We start from the raw sequence: 14,421 nt of genomic DNA, 5'->3' as shown, positions 1-14,421 counted from the left end.
AAAAATATACTATAACTTTAGAAAAAAAAAAGAGTTTACCTACTATAATAAATAATAAAAAAGAAAAATTTTAATATTAAAAATAAATAACTAAATAATAAACTTAATATTATAAAATATAGATTATTTAAAATTAAAAAAAAACTTATAAATAATAACTACTACTTAATATTACTAGTAAAAATACAAGTTTATCTAATATTCTATATCTTATTATTTAAACTAATAAAAAATCTAGAAAATATTAATAATAAAACAACTAGAATTAATAAGAAATATAAAGTTAAGAGAATCCTAGACCAGCAAATAGAGAAAAATTAGATTTAGTATCTTATTAAATAGAAGAGTTACCTATTAGAAGATAACTCTTGGGAACCTATTAGATATCTTAATTATCTTAAGAAGATTCTAGAATTCTAGTAACAAACTAGTCAAAAAAAAAGTTCTTTAAAAAATATAATAAAAAAATACTAGTAGCTTGTATAATATAGGCCTGTAAAATCTTATTTAGAATAACTAGTACCTATTAAGCTTCCTTAATTTTCTTTTATTTATACTTTTCTTTTTTTAACTTTTCTAACTCCTTAATCTTTTTAATTTTATAGAAAATAAAATTACCTATATAATAATTAAGAAGCTACTCTTATTTTTAGATATAATATAAATAGGCTAGTAGTAGTTTAATCTATTCTTAAATCTCTAAATTTTTTAAATAGAGTTCCTGTTATATAGCTATAAGATATTTCTATTTTATATTAGAAAAGGATAGCTTAAGAATAATATATTTTTAATCTAACTATATATACTTGTTATAATAACTTAAATTCTTAGATTTTTTATATAATTTATTTAATTAAGAATACTAAATATAGGGAGTGACTATTATAAAGCTATTCTCTTTAATTTAATATTTAAGATTTTATTTTTAGATACTAGAATTTAAAGCTATAATAAGATTAGTACCAAGATATTAAGACAAGAAGAAAGGTAAGCTAGAACTAGACTTACCTAAAAAAGTACTATTTATTATATTTTTAGGGATAAAAACCTTAAAAAAAAGGGATTATTAAAAAAACAAGAATTAATAGCTAATAAACTTAATAAACTTAATATACTATAATATTATAATAAAATACTAAAAAATAATAATATACTAACCTAGTTATATTATGTAATATAATACTAGAGCTAACCTAAACTATAATAGTATTAGACAATCTAATATAATTAGATATAATAGAGCAGGTACTCTAATATAAGTATTATATAATACTTAAGAATACTACAAGAATAGATATATAAGGACTATTATTACCTATACTAGAAAGTTTTATTTTCTATCTATTATTAACTAGATTGATAATACACCTATTATTTATTAATTATTTTGGTTATCTGCCTCTTTCTATACCTTGTTTAACCCCAAATATTCTATATTCTCTTTACCCTGTCAAGAATATCCTTAGGCATTCTCCTACGGATTGATCGGCGGACCCTAATCTAACAAGCAGGCATTTTAGCAAGTTTTAATAGTCTAAATAGCTTTAGAATTAACAAAAATAGTTAAAAAAAAGGCCATTCTAGAGGTTTTGACAACAAATATGCTGTGTTAAGAGGTTTGGGGGGGTTTGTTACATAGATATGCGGATTTTGGCAGAGCAGTGAACATGTCCACCCCAATTTTTGCACGCGGCAGATATAATTAAAAAACTATTGGATTGTGCCCCCGGAGTCCCTGAGCTGCCCCTGCTCCCATGGTCACGGGCCACTGCTGCACCAACGACCGATCTCGACCCCACTCATTTATGGTAGTTGATAGTCCAGCACCAACCCCCCGCCACTTCGTCTTGAATATTAAAATGTCGGACTTCCTCGCGCAGCTGTCTGCGGTGCCTTCTCGCCAATATACCTTGGGTACTGTCTCCGACGAGATCTACGACCGCCAACTTCGCGATTTGAAGGCTTGCTTCGGCCAACCTGCTTTCGTTCCTGGTTCAGTCAACCTCACTGAGTGTTTGGAAGTAAGGCGGCATACCAGGGGGCTGAATGCCTTCGAGTAAAAGCTACCTGCTAATTCTCGCAACCCTGGCACAGGCCATTAGTCCATCTATACACAGCCTGTCCTTCCTCTGTTTGTTGCGGCTTGAAATACAGCAGACTCAGAAAAGAACGCAATGCGACATCCCCGAGGGTCTGGAACCTGGTGGCAATTTGTGGAAGCACGCTATTAGGTTCCTGCGGTCTTTTGACCCCATTCAAATACGGTACGCGGGTTATGAATGGCGGGAACTTGTTGAGCTCGTGGCCAGCGCCGCCCAAGCTACTTCGAAGGCAAGCCGTCTATCCTACCTCCAATCGTCGTAACCTGGCGCGAGACTGACCTATTTGAAGCCAATCCTAGCAGTAAAAGCAATCAGGGACGCATTAGATCGACTCGACACTTCCGGAATCTTCACCTCGACCCACCTAATCCTGGTCAAGCTCACGCTGCATTCAGCCTCATACACCTCTGCTCTTCCCATCCTGGATCGATTTCTCAGCCACTTCCCCCCCGACACACATCACACCCACCACGAGTTTCCGCTATGCTCGGAGTGCACACCAGCCACCGCCTTTATTACTGATGTGCCTGGTATCTCGTCAAAATTAACATATCGGGATCATCTTCGTTTTTTTCTCTACAGCGCGATGATTTACATGGCCCTTAAAAGGTGGGATCAGGCGTCGCACTGCTTGAGTATAGTTGTAGCGTCACCAACAGCGAACTCGGTCAGTAAGATTATGGTGGACGCATACAAAAAGTGGATTTTGGCAAATTTGCTCGGCCATGGAAAGGTGATTTGGCTGCTATATTATTGGATGCAAACCCAATGCTGACTGGCGTGACTCTACTAGGTTCCCGCTGCTTCTAAGATGATTGGCCCGCATGTGATCCGGGTTTTGCATTCGTTAGCACGGCCATATATTTCCTTGGCTGAGGCATTCGGTAAAGGCGATTTGCGGAGGATGGGTGCCGAAATTGAGATCGGACAGTCTGTTTGGAAAGCCGTGCGTTGAAATCTCCTCTTTCAGATATATTACTCCTGCTTACCGTGTCGCAGGATAAGAATACTGGACTTGTTTCTCAACTTTTTGATGCACACGACAAATTTGCGATCATAAAGCTCGGGAAAACGTTTTCTGCGCTCACAGTAGTGGATGTGTTGCAACGAGCACCATCCTGCTCTAGGGATCACTTTGTTATCGAAGAGTTTGTCGCCTCCATGGTGATGTCAAATGCATTGAGGGCTAGCCTGTCGCATTCACCTGGCGGCCAAAGCGTTACAATGCTGCGTCTCTCCCCGACCGCACAGTGCCATGCATTCCGAGAGGAATATATACGCACAAAGCTGATAAAGGGAAGGATCGCCTTGAACACAATTGCAAAGCATATAGCACAGACAGACGAGGCATTAGAGCTTTCTCCGGAAAATCTCCACTTCATAGCGAAGAGCCAGAAATGGAGTGGAAACTCGGAGAAAAATGGCACTGCGGGGGCCGCTGAGATAGATGAAGACCTGATGGGAGATGGTCAATGAACAAGGCTTGAGCTCGTGAGGATGGCAGAACGGTGGGGAGTCGAACTGGGTTAAAATGTGAGCGGTCAGTGGAACCTGATGCGCAGTAGCCGTTTGTGCCAATCAGAATTGATGCTACGAGGAGTTGGCCTTTGTGTGTGTTGGCCTCGGTACAAGTTTTGTATGCTTCGTATTGTGCGTCATTGTTGGAAAAGCCCAGCGCGGGATCTGGTGGTCTTATTGTGAGGGCGCCATCCATAAGCCTTCGAGGGAGGCAGGATGGAGGACCGGACACCATCCACACTCGCGGTCGGTTAGCGCGATTCCCAGCTCGCACACTCTCTTTGCCCCTCTGAGTCATCGAGATTCTCTGTTTCACAAAATCCACGCACGCCCCGCAAGTTCTGCCAGTTCCGGACACCAAGCAACCAAAACTTCGTCCAGCGAAGCAGCTTAACCTCAGAATGTCTCTCACAGAGAGTCCGGCGATAGATATCGCTAAAGCTGCCTCCTCCGCGTCCCGTCACCTTGCAACTCGGTCTGAAGTGGAGCGCAACGAAGCGCTGACGGCGTTACATGACGCGCTTCGAGCAAACAAGAGCTTGATATTGGAAGCGAACGCGAGGGACCTCCAGGCTGCGGAAAAATCCGTTACCAATGGCAGCCTCAGCCAAAGTGTCTTGAAGCGACTCGATTTGTCCAGACCAGGGAAGTACGATGATATGCTGCAGGGTATTTTAAGTGTGAGGAGCCTAAAGGATCCGAGTATGTCCAGCCCTGAACTTGCGCTTCTCTTCTTTTGGCTCGTTGGCCTGGTCAATGTTTTCTGATCTTGTTCAAGTCGGTAAGGTTACGTTGAGGACACTCCTCGATGACGGCCTTTCTCTGGAAAAGGTGACCTGCCCCATCGGGGTTTTGTTAATTATTTTCGAGGCTCGACCAGAGGTCATTGCGAATATCGCTGCTTTGTCAATAAAATCAGGCAATGCTGCAATATTAAAAGGTCTGTGCAACAGTAACACAATGTAAACTCTACTAACTCTCAAAAGGGGGGAAGGAGTCTACAGAATCTTTTGTTACAATCGCAAATGTAATCTCTGAAGCTATATCGAACACTCGGGTACCACAATCATCAATACAACTTGTGAAAACAAGGGCTGCCGTTTCTGAATTACTGGCACAGGATTCCTTCATTGACCTGGTCATTCCACGGGGCTCCAATGACCTTGTTAGGTTTGTCAAAGCAAATACAAAGATTCCAGTTCTTGGTCATGCAGATGGGCTATGTTCTGCATATCTGCACTCAGACGCCAACCCGGAGGTTGCTACTAAGGTTGTCGCGGACTCGAAAACTGACTATCCTGCTGCCTGCAATTCACTGGAAACGTTACTTGTACACGAAGGTGTTCTAAGAAGCGTTTTACCGCTTGTCGCTCGAGCTCTCATCGCCAAGGGCGTTTCCCTTCGCTGTGATTCGCCCTCCAAGGCTGCGCTGCAGCAGAAATTGTCTCCAACCGAAGCCGAGGACCTTCACGACGCCTGCGATTCCGACTTCGACACCGAATTCCTTGACCTTACGCTAGCTGTGAAGACAATCCCTTCCGTTTCACCTATTACTGATGTCGAAGCGGCGGTGTCCCACATCAATGCTCATTCTTCTAAACACACAGATGTCATCATCACTGAATCGGAGGATGCCGCGAACGTATTCTTGAAAAGCGTTGATAGCGCTGGAGTTTTCTGGAATGCATCCACGAGGTTTGCAGACGGCATGAGGTACGGGTTTGGTACAGAAGTTGGTATTAGCACCAACAAGATACATTCTAGAGGACCTGTTGGTTTGGAAGGCTTGACCATATACAAGTATTTGATCCGGGGTAGTGGTCATCGGGTCGGCGATTATTTCGAGGGCGAAGGGGGACGGAGGTATAAGCATCAGAACTTGCAGATACTGGAGTCCGATGTTTGAATTCAGAAAGGATTTGCAATAAATATTCATTTTCCTCGTCTTTGTCGACGCCGACTGGTAGGAATTTTGGGTTGATTCATCCAGCGTCTTACAACTTGAAACGGCTCAGAGAATTGAGGCCACTGCGGTTTCAGGAGGTCCGATAATGACACAACCTCGTACGACAACCCTTGATTTATCTGGAACCACTGCTTGCCATGACAATCTTGAAAATCCTCCTCTAGACCTTGAAGCCACGAGACCTTCTGCGTCCGCGAGCCCTCTCGAACTTGCGACCCTTGCTTCGCACATAGGGTTTCTAGGGGATTTTAGCCTGAAATAAATGTTCTCGGGAGGAAGGAGATACAAACCTTGTGCTTGTGGGGACCGAAACCAAAGTGCTTCACAGCCTCTCGAGCATTCTTCGGGCCGCGGAGCAGCAAAGTGTTGGCTCCGGTTGGGGCGCGCAGGGCAAGTTCATCCAAGGTCAGAGTCTCACCACCGGCCTTGTGAATGCGAGCCCTGGCAGTGGCGGTGAATCGCAGGGCGGCGACAGAAAGCTTGGGCACGGTGAGGAGGCGGTTGTCATCGGTAACGGTGCCGATCACGACGACGGTTTTACCCTGGTGAGATTCGCTCACATTCGACGCGATCCGCGAAAGCGAGACAGGAGGGCGGTTGATGCGGGACATGAAAAGGCGGCGCAGCACAACCTTGTTGAAGTTCGATTCGGTGCGGCCTGCAAGTCATGCCACAAATTAGCCCAGTAATCCAACAACACTCCAATTCTGCGCGGATTCAGAAGTCGGTCGTACGGGATAGAAAGCGGTAGAGCTTCACAAGAACCTGTAAATAGACATTCTCGCTCTTCGGCGCCTTGCGATGGGTGCTGCGCACATGGTGGCGGTCCAAGTCGATACCTATTCATCCGCTGATGATTAGCAAGAAATACGCATATCTGTGTGCAGAAAGGGTCCCTGTGAAGAAGTTCCATTTTTCGAATCACCAGGCTGAAGTATAATGCACGAAACATACCCATGGCTGCTGAGACTTTTCGACCGTGAAGTTGACTGTCGCTCCCTTCTGGAAAGTGAAGCCGATGAGGGTTTCAACTGATGATTTTCAGGCGAACGTTGTGTGTGGGCTGAGCCCTACGCTAGTAAAGTTCGGGAAGTCACTGACCGGGCAGGCCTGGGCGGGGTGGCGTCTCGTCCTCTCAATTTGGATGTCCCGCAGCTCGGTTGGCTCCATCGTCTTGTCTTGGTCCTCTCATTATGCGTGACCTTGAGTAGAAAACAAGATTCGATTTGTTGTTTCCCAGCATCCCAACAATATGGATTTCGCCGCGAGCAGCGAAATAGTGTCGGGAACCCGGCGATCGCTGTTTTACGACTGTCAACTTTGAATTGGCCGTCCCTGGCTTTGCAGGGGGTGATATTTGGTAATTTGAATTGACCTCTGGGCACCTTATATTTCTTTCACCTCTGTAGTCTGTGAGCATCAATTTGAATTTGATGCGGCTTGAATGTGTTCGAGGAGGAAAACCACTACTTCTATTGGAGAATGCGGGCAGTCTTACCTGACGCATCTCCTCTAATACTAGCTAGGTATCATAAGAATCAAGCTTCAAAAACCGCATCAATATACATTCACCACCATAATCACCAGTAACCTGTCCGAGACGGTAGGGTTACGAAACTGCTGCAGGGCCAAGAGACATTCCCCATCAAGTATCACCTTTCTTCCAGTCCAAGCAAGAAATCTCGCGTCAGCTCAAAGCTGAGCCAACTGCTTGCCATACTGGGTGCCACTTTAAGAAGGTTGGGTGCAATCCCCTTGAACAGACCGCGCATGCCCTCCTCAGCCACAATTACCCTAATGGCATCGAGAATGGAGTTATATTGATAGCCCATGTTGGACATCGTATTGATCTGGAATCGCCGCCGAAGGACGTCACTGGAATTCTGTTAGTATCACCGGCGACGGAATAAAGAGGAGAGTACCGGAATGGGGTGTTTTGGCGGAATTTACGGAACCTACAATGGATATGTGCACGTTTGAGCCACTGCTCCTGACATGGCGCCTGCGACCAATTTTCGCAGTGGACCGGGTGTAGTGTCCCCTTCAGGTGTTAGATATTTGCGGACTGACTCGTACGTCATGAAGTTGAGGCCAACCTAAGCAGAGTTAGCTAAGGCTATCCGATCAAGTTCCTTTCTAGAGCCAGGACGTACGTATGGGGCAACGCCGGTGACTGTCGGAATGATACCACGGTAGAGCGCAAAGAAGCCGCCTTCATTTTTATAGATCAAGACCATCGTGGTAAACATGCCTGGTAATTTCTCACCAGCGCTTTCCCGTTTGAGAGCGGCAAATGAGGCCGACTGAATGGACAGCCTTGTCCGAACAATATCGAGGGGGTATGTGACAATCACTGAGGTGATACCGGCAGCTCCTCCGCAAATGAGCCGGCGTACTGGGGTCAATTCAGTATCCCGAGAGGGCTCGGCAAACTGAGAAACGTTAACAGACACTTTGCAGTGACTAAGCTCATTGGCAGAACTAGACGCTCACCCTTTTATAGAAGTTATAGCTCCCAAATTGCACTGCAGAATATGGGATAATGCGGATGCAATTCGTACCATTTCCCCGCAGAAATCCTCGCCAACCTTCTTCTTTCCCAATCTTTTTAAGCGCCTGCCAGATAGATAACTTATACTCCTCTCTGCCAACGGTTTGTATCTGGAGGAGTATCTTTAAGCGCTCGAGTGGCGAAACGATGGTTCTCGATACAGCGCCTGCTACACCTCCAGCAAGAAAGGCCGCTACGACGGGTTCGGTGACGGCATTTCTAACTCCGCTCAGGAAGACGGGTTTCTTCTCAGGTAACTTTCCCTGTAGGTCATCAGTGGTATTAATAACGTCCGAAAGAAGGGGTGGGTACCCGCCCTACCTGGGTGGATGTTGTTGATGGCAATTTTGGAAGTTTTGATAGAGCGGTCTTGTCGTTGCCATCTGACCCGTCAGCCCGGGTAGTTTCCTGGCGGTCAAGGCTCATTATTGGGTAGCAGGCGCAACAATCTAACTATTAATAACGAAGCCTTCTTGCGATGGTTTGGCATGGGGTCCGAGGTGACCTCTAAACGGCACGCTTTCCCTCACTTGTATATCTGTGTATTGGGCTATAGTGACGAAGTTGTTCCGTAGGCGGCTATGTATAAAAGAAGCTTCAACTATTCAGCTGTTGATGCTGCACTCGCCATGTGTTCATGCGGCTATACCTGCATTGTGCGATCGAGACAGGCCAGGTACGAGAATCAACCCAAAAGAATGGATGGATAGCAAGCCGTAATGTTTGCGACGCGGCAGATTGGGGCGATGAATAAATAACACGGTTCAATGCGGATGTTCGAAAGTAGAGGAGTTATAATAAGTTGTTGAATAATGGCCTGCTGGTAGTTTTGTTCAACCGGTTCTGAGGCTGGTTGACAACTTCCGAGAACCGCCCTGGAAGAAGTCGGAAAAGCTCGCTCCGTCTTGGAAACTGAGCCTCTGATTCGGGAATTCTTTGGAGCTGACCCAGAGATTATTATTGGACTCGTTTTTAAGCGCGCGGCTTCCAGACAGGACTTGCACTTCTTGTTTTGGCCCAAGGCTTTACTGCCTCTCTTGGTTACAAATTGGGATGATATCTGGTTTCAATTATTCTTCCAAGCGATTGTCAGAACAAGACGACTGGTTTACTGCTACGTAACTTAGCGAAGTTAGAATTGGTAATCTGGTCTCTGGGCTAGATAGTTAATTGGCAACCAAGCTGCTCTGGGGGTTTATGTATAGTATTCACCCTTAAACCTGTGAGTGCAGCCAAACAGGTGCTTTGAGGGGTTGTACCGATGCCTCCTTACTGTGGAGTCTGCTTGCGTGCTGGGGGTTCTCTTCTCCTGCTTCGCTTTCGGCCCGCAACGCTTCCCGTAACGCACTGAAATTCCGCTGGCTCTTCCCAGTCTTTCCCGTCATCTCTCATCCTTTTTCATCACAGGCCTCGAATCGACTTTCCAGCTGTAACAGACCCCCGCGTATTCTGACCTACAATCATCATGTCTCGTCCTGGTACTACGCTATACGTCACTGGCTTTGGCCATGGCACTCGAGCTCGCGATCTTGCCTACGAATTCGAACGGTACGTTCCGCTCGTCGATTACGCTCCATGACCATTCGAATCGTGCATCCCTCCAGCTTCGCTCTTCTTCTCGGTCGGGTCTCGCAATGTCGGCGCCGGCGATACCTCCTGTCATGTTATGAGAGAGCCTACTTATTCATTATTTCATTCCATCGAGTCACCGCTAGCCTTTTCGTTCCTCTATTGTATTTCTGGACTTCATTTTCCCGTTCCTGCCTCCCTACAGCCTCACAGACGATCTTGCTCTCCCCTTATCACGCACGGCGAGCTAATTTTGCCTTCAGATATGGTCGTCTCGTTCGGTGCGACATCCCTGCACCACGCACTCCATCGAGCCGCTTGTATGCCCCCAGGAAGCCATTCCCCCTATTTTCTCTCTTTTCAGCGGCTCTGACGCTGATGCAAGGTTCGCGTTTGTGGAATATGAGAGTCGTCGTGATGCGGATGATGCCTACCATGAGATGCACAACAAAAGGATCGGCCGCGATGATCTATTAAAGATTGAAGTGAGTTGCTGGAAAACCATTGCTTTTTAACGCATCGACTCTAATATGCCTCTAGTGGGCTAGGACCCCCCCATCTGCCTCCTGGCGTTTCGATTCAGGCCGCGACCGTCGCCGTGACCGGACACCTCCTCGTCGTGGTCGCTCTCCCTCTCCCCGCCGTGCCCGTGGAGACTATTCTCCGCGCAGAGATGACAGGTATGAACGCGATTATGACCGGCATGATCGTGACTATGACCGGCGTGACCGCGATTATGATCGCCGAGATCGTGATTACGATCGCCGAGACCGCGAACGCTCCCGCGACCGTTCCCGCAGCCCCGACGAGAGAGATCGTGACATCAAGGATGACCGAGAAAGGCGCGACGATGAGCGCGAGAGACGTGATGATGAGCGTGAGAATGGCCCGAATGGTGAAGATAGGAAGGGTGAGCCATCTTGACGAATGTCTATCTCTTAACGTTTGCTGAAACGGGACAGTTCCGCTTGAGCCCCTGACATCCGCTCACGACGAGCTTGATACCGCTGAGTAGATTCTCTCTGTCAAGAAATTAATAGAGGTCTAACTCCGTCCCATGACCTACCGGGCTTGCAGGAGGCTGGTTGTATGCTGACATCTCATGCTCTGGTTCCCAGCGCTGTCTTGGAGGGTGGGCCCGCACTTAGTCCAAAAGCATCTTTTCATATTCCTTTCCTAACACTTTGTACAAGTTCGTCTTCCTTTGTTCTCCTTGACCCCCAATGCTTTCTGTGCCTGTTTCGTTATTGTCTTTCTGCCGCTTTTTGTCTTTTGTTTTCTTGAACTTCCGTTGCCAAGCAGGGAAAACGAACGAAAGCTGGAGAAGACCGAAAAGGAGGAGGAGATACGGTAAAGTGTCGACGGCTAAGTGTTCATTACCTCTGGCAATGGTCTAATTGTTCGACATGGTATTCATCATCTTGCATAGTAGCGGGATTCGGTATCGAACGTTCGTCGCGCGATCGATCTCTTTCCAATGGCCTATTTTCCACCACCGCCGAATTATATCGTCCATACGGTTATATCCGAGAAAAGCGGGCCGTTCGTTTTTCGCCTTCCGTCGCAGATTAATACATGACGATGATAGTCTCCATAACGTCCCGATCGTGATTCCCGGTAGTCGTTAAGACCTCTGCGAATACCATCCATAGTAGCCGTAGGATCTACCGTACCCAGTATAACCGGGTTCTGGTCTGGGTGCCTCAGGTAGGTGTAGGGGGGCGGGCAATAGTAGCTCGTTCTTGTTCGTGTGCTTTGATTGGAGCGAGCGTTTTGGTTTGGATCTTGAAGGCCATGAACCACACTCGCAGCACCAGAGCCCGAGGCACTCTGGGTGACCTTGGGCGTTCCTCTACACTCGGTCTTGAACTGAAAGAAGAAGCGTCGGGAAACTCTATTAAAAATGGCCAGCCTGGATTACTCAAAAGAGGAGGCGAGGTACTAACGCTGCTCCCTCCAGTGTGACGCCTTGATGGTTACTTCTGTCCCCAGAGCGACCCCAAACTAATTAACTCCCAAAACAGATTTTTACAAATCCCAAGTCGGGATTACTTGATTTCGTTGTTTTTTGAGACGACATTGTCAGGAAATAGCACTGGCTAAAAATATACAAATAAATGGAACAGGGAAATGTGGTGTGCAATCGGGTGATGGCCCAAATTCTTCTCGACATTAGGTCGCTGCGAACCCTATTACATTCTTTCATACGTAGCCATGAGAGAACCTAAGCATGAGAACGTCAGAATTGATGTTTGTGCAACGGCTCTGGAAAGAAGACGGGGTTTTCTTACCTATAAAAGTAGTCACGAGGCGAGATCGGACTTGGCAGATATCCTCGGGTACCAACCAGATGGTCGCTCCCAATTTGCGTGCGATGCTGATGCTTAGCTTCGCATTTGCGTGAGCCTGTTCATCATTCTGTCCTGGGGTCACGAGTTCGTAATCGACGTAGGAGGCATTCATGCCACTGAGCACGTCGAGAAGGAACACGCCCGTCCCAATCGACTGGTCTTTGAAACTGCGTATAGATGAAGACCGGCCTCCTTTGCGGGACATATCGTTGGCCCATTTGATCATTTCCGAGTCTGTAATCTCGCGTTTGCCCAGTCGGCTCGCCAGACTTGAAAGAGTGTTGGTGATATCCCGCCTCATCAACTGCCATACCAAACCTAGTGTGAGGGTCCGCTGACCGTCCGTAATATCCGCACCCTGTACGCCCACCAAGGAGAACCCATGATGTTTACCAAGCTCGATAGCATAATTGGTGTTCTCCACTGCCTTGAAGCGCATCATCTCCAGCCCAGAGGCTGGAGGCTTGTTAACGTGCTTCCAGCTGACACTTCCGGGAATAACTTTGTCAAAGGCTTGCATCAAAATCGTTCCGTCGCGGAGGTCATCAAACAACGAGTTGACGGCGGGTTGCACATCAAGTGAATTCAACCACAGGGTGAAAACCCTCGCCTCCCGTTCTCCTTCGGCGTCGAAATCCTCAACCTCAAGCTTCTCTTCCTCAGTAATCGGGTCGAGCCCTGGAATAGTGTTGAACAGGTTCGCTACGAAGGCAAAGTTGAGCTTAGGATTTCCTGCAACCAGCGACGTTGGTGTTAGAAATTTACGACAACCAACTTTATCTGCATTGGTTAGAACCTCCTCTGCACGATGCAGCAGGTCTCGGGTCTGAAGGGGTTGCCGTGAGCAGTGTTCGGGTGCCAGTTGACTCAGAAGCACGGTGTAATTTTCACCATCTTTAACATCGGTTGAAAAGTTCGTAACTCTGGGAAGCAAAGGGATTGTCAGCTCTCAGTTTTTCGAATGAATCAGTTGCTGTGTACTGCATTGCCAAAAGGCTCCAATCTAGTGAGTGAATTGCTTACCTTCGGGGCCATTGCGCATTCTTCAGATGATAGTTGAACCACCGAAGCAGGATCTGCTCTGGAGGGAGACGTAAGAATTGCTCAAGTGTCTCATCTTCCTCCAACAGCCTGTAGAGCTCGGGATGGAGTTTAATGTCAATCTTCCCCAGGAGTCCCCGGCGAATAATTTGCCAAATAAGACCGAGAATAAGGTGCTCCCGCACTTCTATGATGTCGCCGCTCCCAATGTTCACGACAGAACACCCAATTCCCTTCGCGGAGTTGATCACTATATTATTATTTTCGGTCATGTGGAATGCATTCAAGTCCTTGATCTTCCTTCCGGTTTTATTCAGTACGCGCTCATCGATCGTATCAGGGACACTATCGTTGATCAACTTCGCGAGAACCAAACCGTCCTTGCACTTGTCAAACATCTCGAAGGTATCGGTTGGGAACGGTAAAAGGTGCCCGATATCGGGGTCGCCTGCAAGGACCGCGTTGATGTGCCTCGTAAATTCGGTCCTTTCATCTTCGTTGATTGTATGGGTTACATTTGAAGAAGATCCTTGGACATGAATCCTACCCCCTACACTGCCTTTCGAGACGTGCCGTGGGGCTCCAGGTGCGGCCGCAGAAACAGGGTCCCGGATAGGCGCGCTCCGTGCCGACGAGCGAAGTTTGGCAATGAGCTGGAAACTTCGATCAGCTACTCAGCGTTCAGAAGTTAATGCGGGGCCAGAGTACGCACATCAACATAATCATCTAGCTCTACACGACGAGAGCTGTCGAGCTCGACTTCCTTGAGCGCTTGGCGCACAACATCATAGGGTTGACGCTCTGACTGTTGTGTGGACTTGATCACGGTGGCCTCATCCAGATAGCCTTTGTCGTCCAGATCCAATTTCCTGAATGCATCTTGCAAAGAGAAAATCTCACCCTGATCGAATTGCGGGTATTTCCTAGGGGATGCTATTAGATCCAGAGGGGATCGCGCGGAATGAAGCGACGCAACAAGTTAAGTACGTTTGTATGAAGGGAGAGCTAACCTTTGGAGTTTGATCACATTCATGTTTCCTTGGGTCTTTCGTGTCTAACTGGGACCTGCCGGTTGAATTCTGGAAGAACGCAGGAAAAGGGACGTTTGAGGAGGGGGAGGATATGGGTATTCAAAAATTGGGAAACTGGGTGATGGAAGAGGGCCTGGTGGAGAGGTGGTGTGGCTTTGACGGTATGGCGTGGGCTAGTTTAAATATTACAATCCATATTTAGGGAGCCTGGGCATTCTTTGGGCCGGTTTGTGTCGACGAGGTAGGCAGGCAGATTTCCAGTTCCCTTCCCCGAGAAGCGGGGTGGGGTCAA

The 14,421-nt window shown here is 47.0% G+C and overlaps 6 protein-coding genes across 6 annotated transcripts; 3 read left to right on the top strand and 3 right to left on the bottom strand.

The window, feature by feature from the left end:
- Nucleotides 1–1,859: 1,859 nt before the first annotated feature.
- Nucleotides 1,860–3,800, top strand: BJX67DRAFT_392210 (putative COP9 subunit 3; the record flags this gene model as incomplete). Its single annotated transcript, XM_071034911.1, has 5 exons — nucleotides 1,860–2,021; nucleotides 2,095–2,331; nucleotides 2,392–2,835; nucleotides 2,896–3,048; nucleotides 3,102–3,800. The coding sequence occupies 5 exons, from the start codon at nucleotides 1,860–1,862 to the stop codon at nucleotides 3,576–3,578; spliced, it is 1,473 nt and encodes a 490-aa protein (XP_070880511.1). The 3' UTR covers nucleotides 3,579–3,800.
- BJX67DRAFT_336843 (glutamate-5-semialdehyde dehydrogenase) lies at nucleotides 3,801–5,687 on the top strand. Its single transcript, XM_071027595.1, has 3 exons — nucleotides 3,801–4,322; nucleotides 4,399–4,560; nucleotides 4,607–5,687. Exons 1-3 carry the CDS (start codon nucleotides 4,022–4,024, stop codon nucleotides 5,524–5,526), a joined length of 1,383 nt encoding a protein of 460 aa, XP_070880510.1. The 5' UTR covers nucleotides 3,801–4,021; the 3' UTR covers nucleotides 5,527–5,687.
- BJX67DRAFT_368473 (60S ribosomal protein eL18) lies at nucleotides 5,538–6,612 on the bottom strand. The gene is made up of 3 exons (XM_071030633.1): nucleotides 6,541–6,612; nucleotides 6,321–6,425; nucleotides 5,538–6,244 (listed from the first exon to the last, which is right to left on the bottom strand). Exons 1-3 carry the CDS (start codon nucleotides 6,542–6,544, stop codon nucleotides 5,835–5,837), a joined length of 519 nt encoding a protein of 172 aa, XP_070880509.1. The 5' UTR covers nucleotides 6,545–6,612; the 3' UTR covers nucleotides 5,538–5,834.
- A 400-nt stretch (nucleotides 6,613–7,012) lies between these two features.
- On the bottom strand, nucleotides 7,013–9,057 carry BJX67DRAFT_337526 (putative mitochondrial carrier protein). Its single transcript, XM_071027597.1, has 5 exons — nucleotides 8,459–9,057; nucleotides 8,080–8,400; nucleotides 7,740–8,018; nucleotides 7,546–7,682; nucleotides 7,013–7,461 (listed from the first exon to the last, which is right to left on the bottom strand). The coding sequence occupies exons 1-5, from the start codon at nucleotides 8,561–8,563 to the stop codon at nucleotides 7,239–7,241; spliced, it is 1,065 nt and encodes a 354-aa protein (XP_070880508.1). The 5' UTR covers nucleotides 8,564–9,057; the 3' UTR covers nucleotides 7,013–7,238.
- Nucleotides 9,058–9,602: 545 nt separating this feature from the next.
- BJX67DRAFT_386482 (RNA-binding protein) lies at nucleotides 9,603–10,721 on the top strand (the record flags this gene model as incomplete). The annotated part of the gene is made up of 5 exons (XM_071034073.1): nucleotides 9,603–9,685; nucleotides 9,970–10,026; nucleotides 10,092–10,191; nucleotides 10,247–10,616; nucleotides 10,669–10,721. The coding sequence occupies 5 exons, from the start codon at nucleotides 9,603–9,605 to the stop codon at nucleotides 10,719–10,721; spliced, it is 663 nt and encodes a 220-aa protein (XP_070880507.1).
- Nucleotides 10,722–11,898: 1,177 nt separating this feature from the next.
- Nucleotides 11,899–14,131, bottom strand: sac6 (fimbrin; the record flags this gene model as incomplete). The annotated part of the gene is made up of 5 exons (XM_071034072.1): nucleotides 11,899–11,930; nucleotides 11,998–12,980; nucleotides 13,081–13,751; nucleotides 13,811–14,021; nucleotides 14,109–14,131. The coding sequence occupies 5 exons, from the start codon at nucleotides 14,129–14,131 to the stop codon at nucleotides 11,899–11,901; spliced, it is 1,920 nt and encodes a 639-aa protein (XP_070880506.1).
- Nucleotides 14,132–14,421: the final 290 nt, after the last annotated feature.

The sequence above is a fragment of the Aspergillus lucknowensis genome, assembly GCF_044049455.1.
Source record: "Aspergillus lucknowensis strain CBS 449.75 chromosome Unknown BJX67scaffold_93, whole genome shotgun sequence".
Taxonomy (NCBI): Eukaryota; Fungi; Ascomycota; class Eurotiomycetes; order Eurotiales; family Aspergillaceae; genus Aspergillus; species Aspergillus lucknowensis.
The sequence above is the reverse complement of the archived record's forward strand: the minus strand, read 5'-3'. Positions and strand labels throughout refer to the sequence as shown.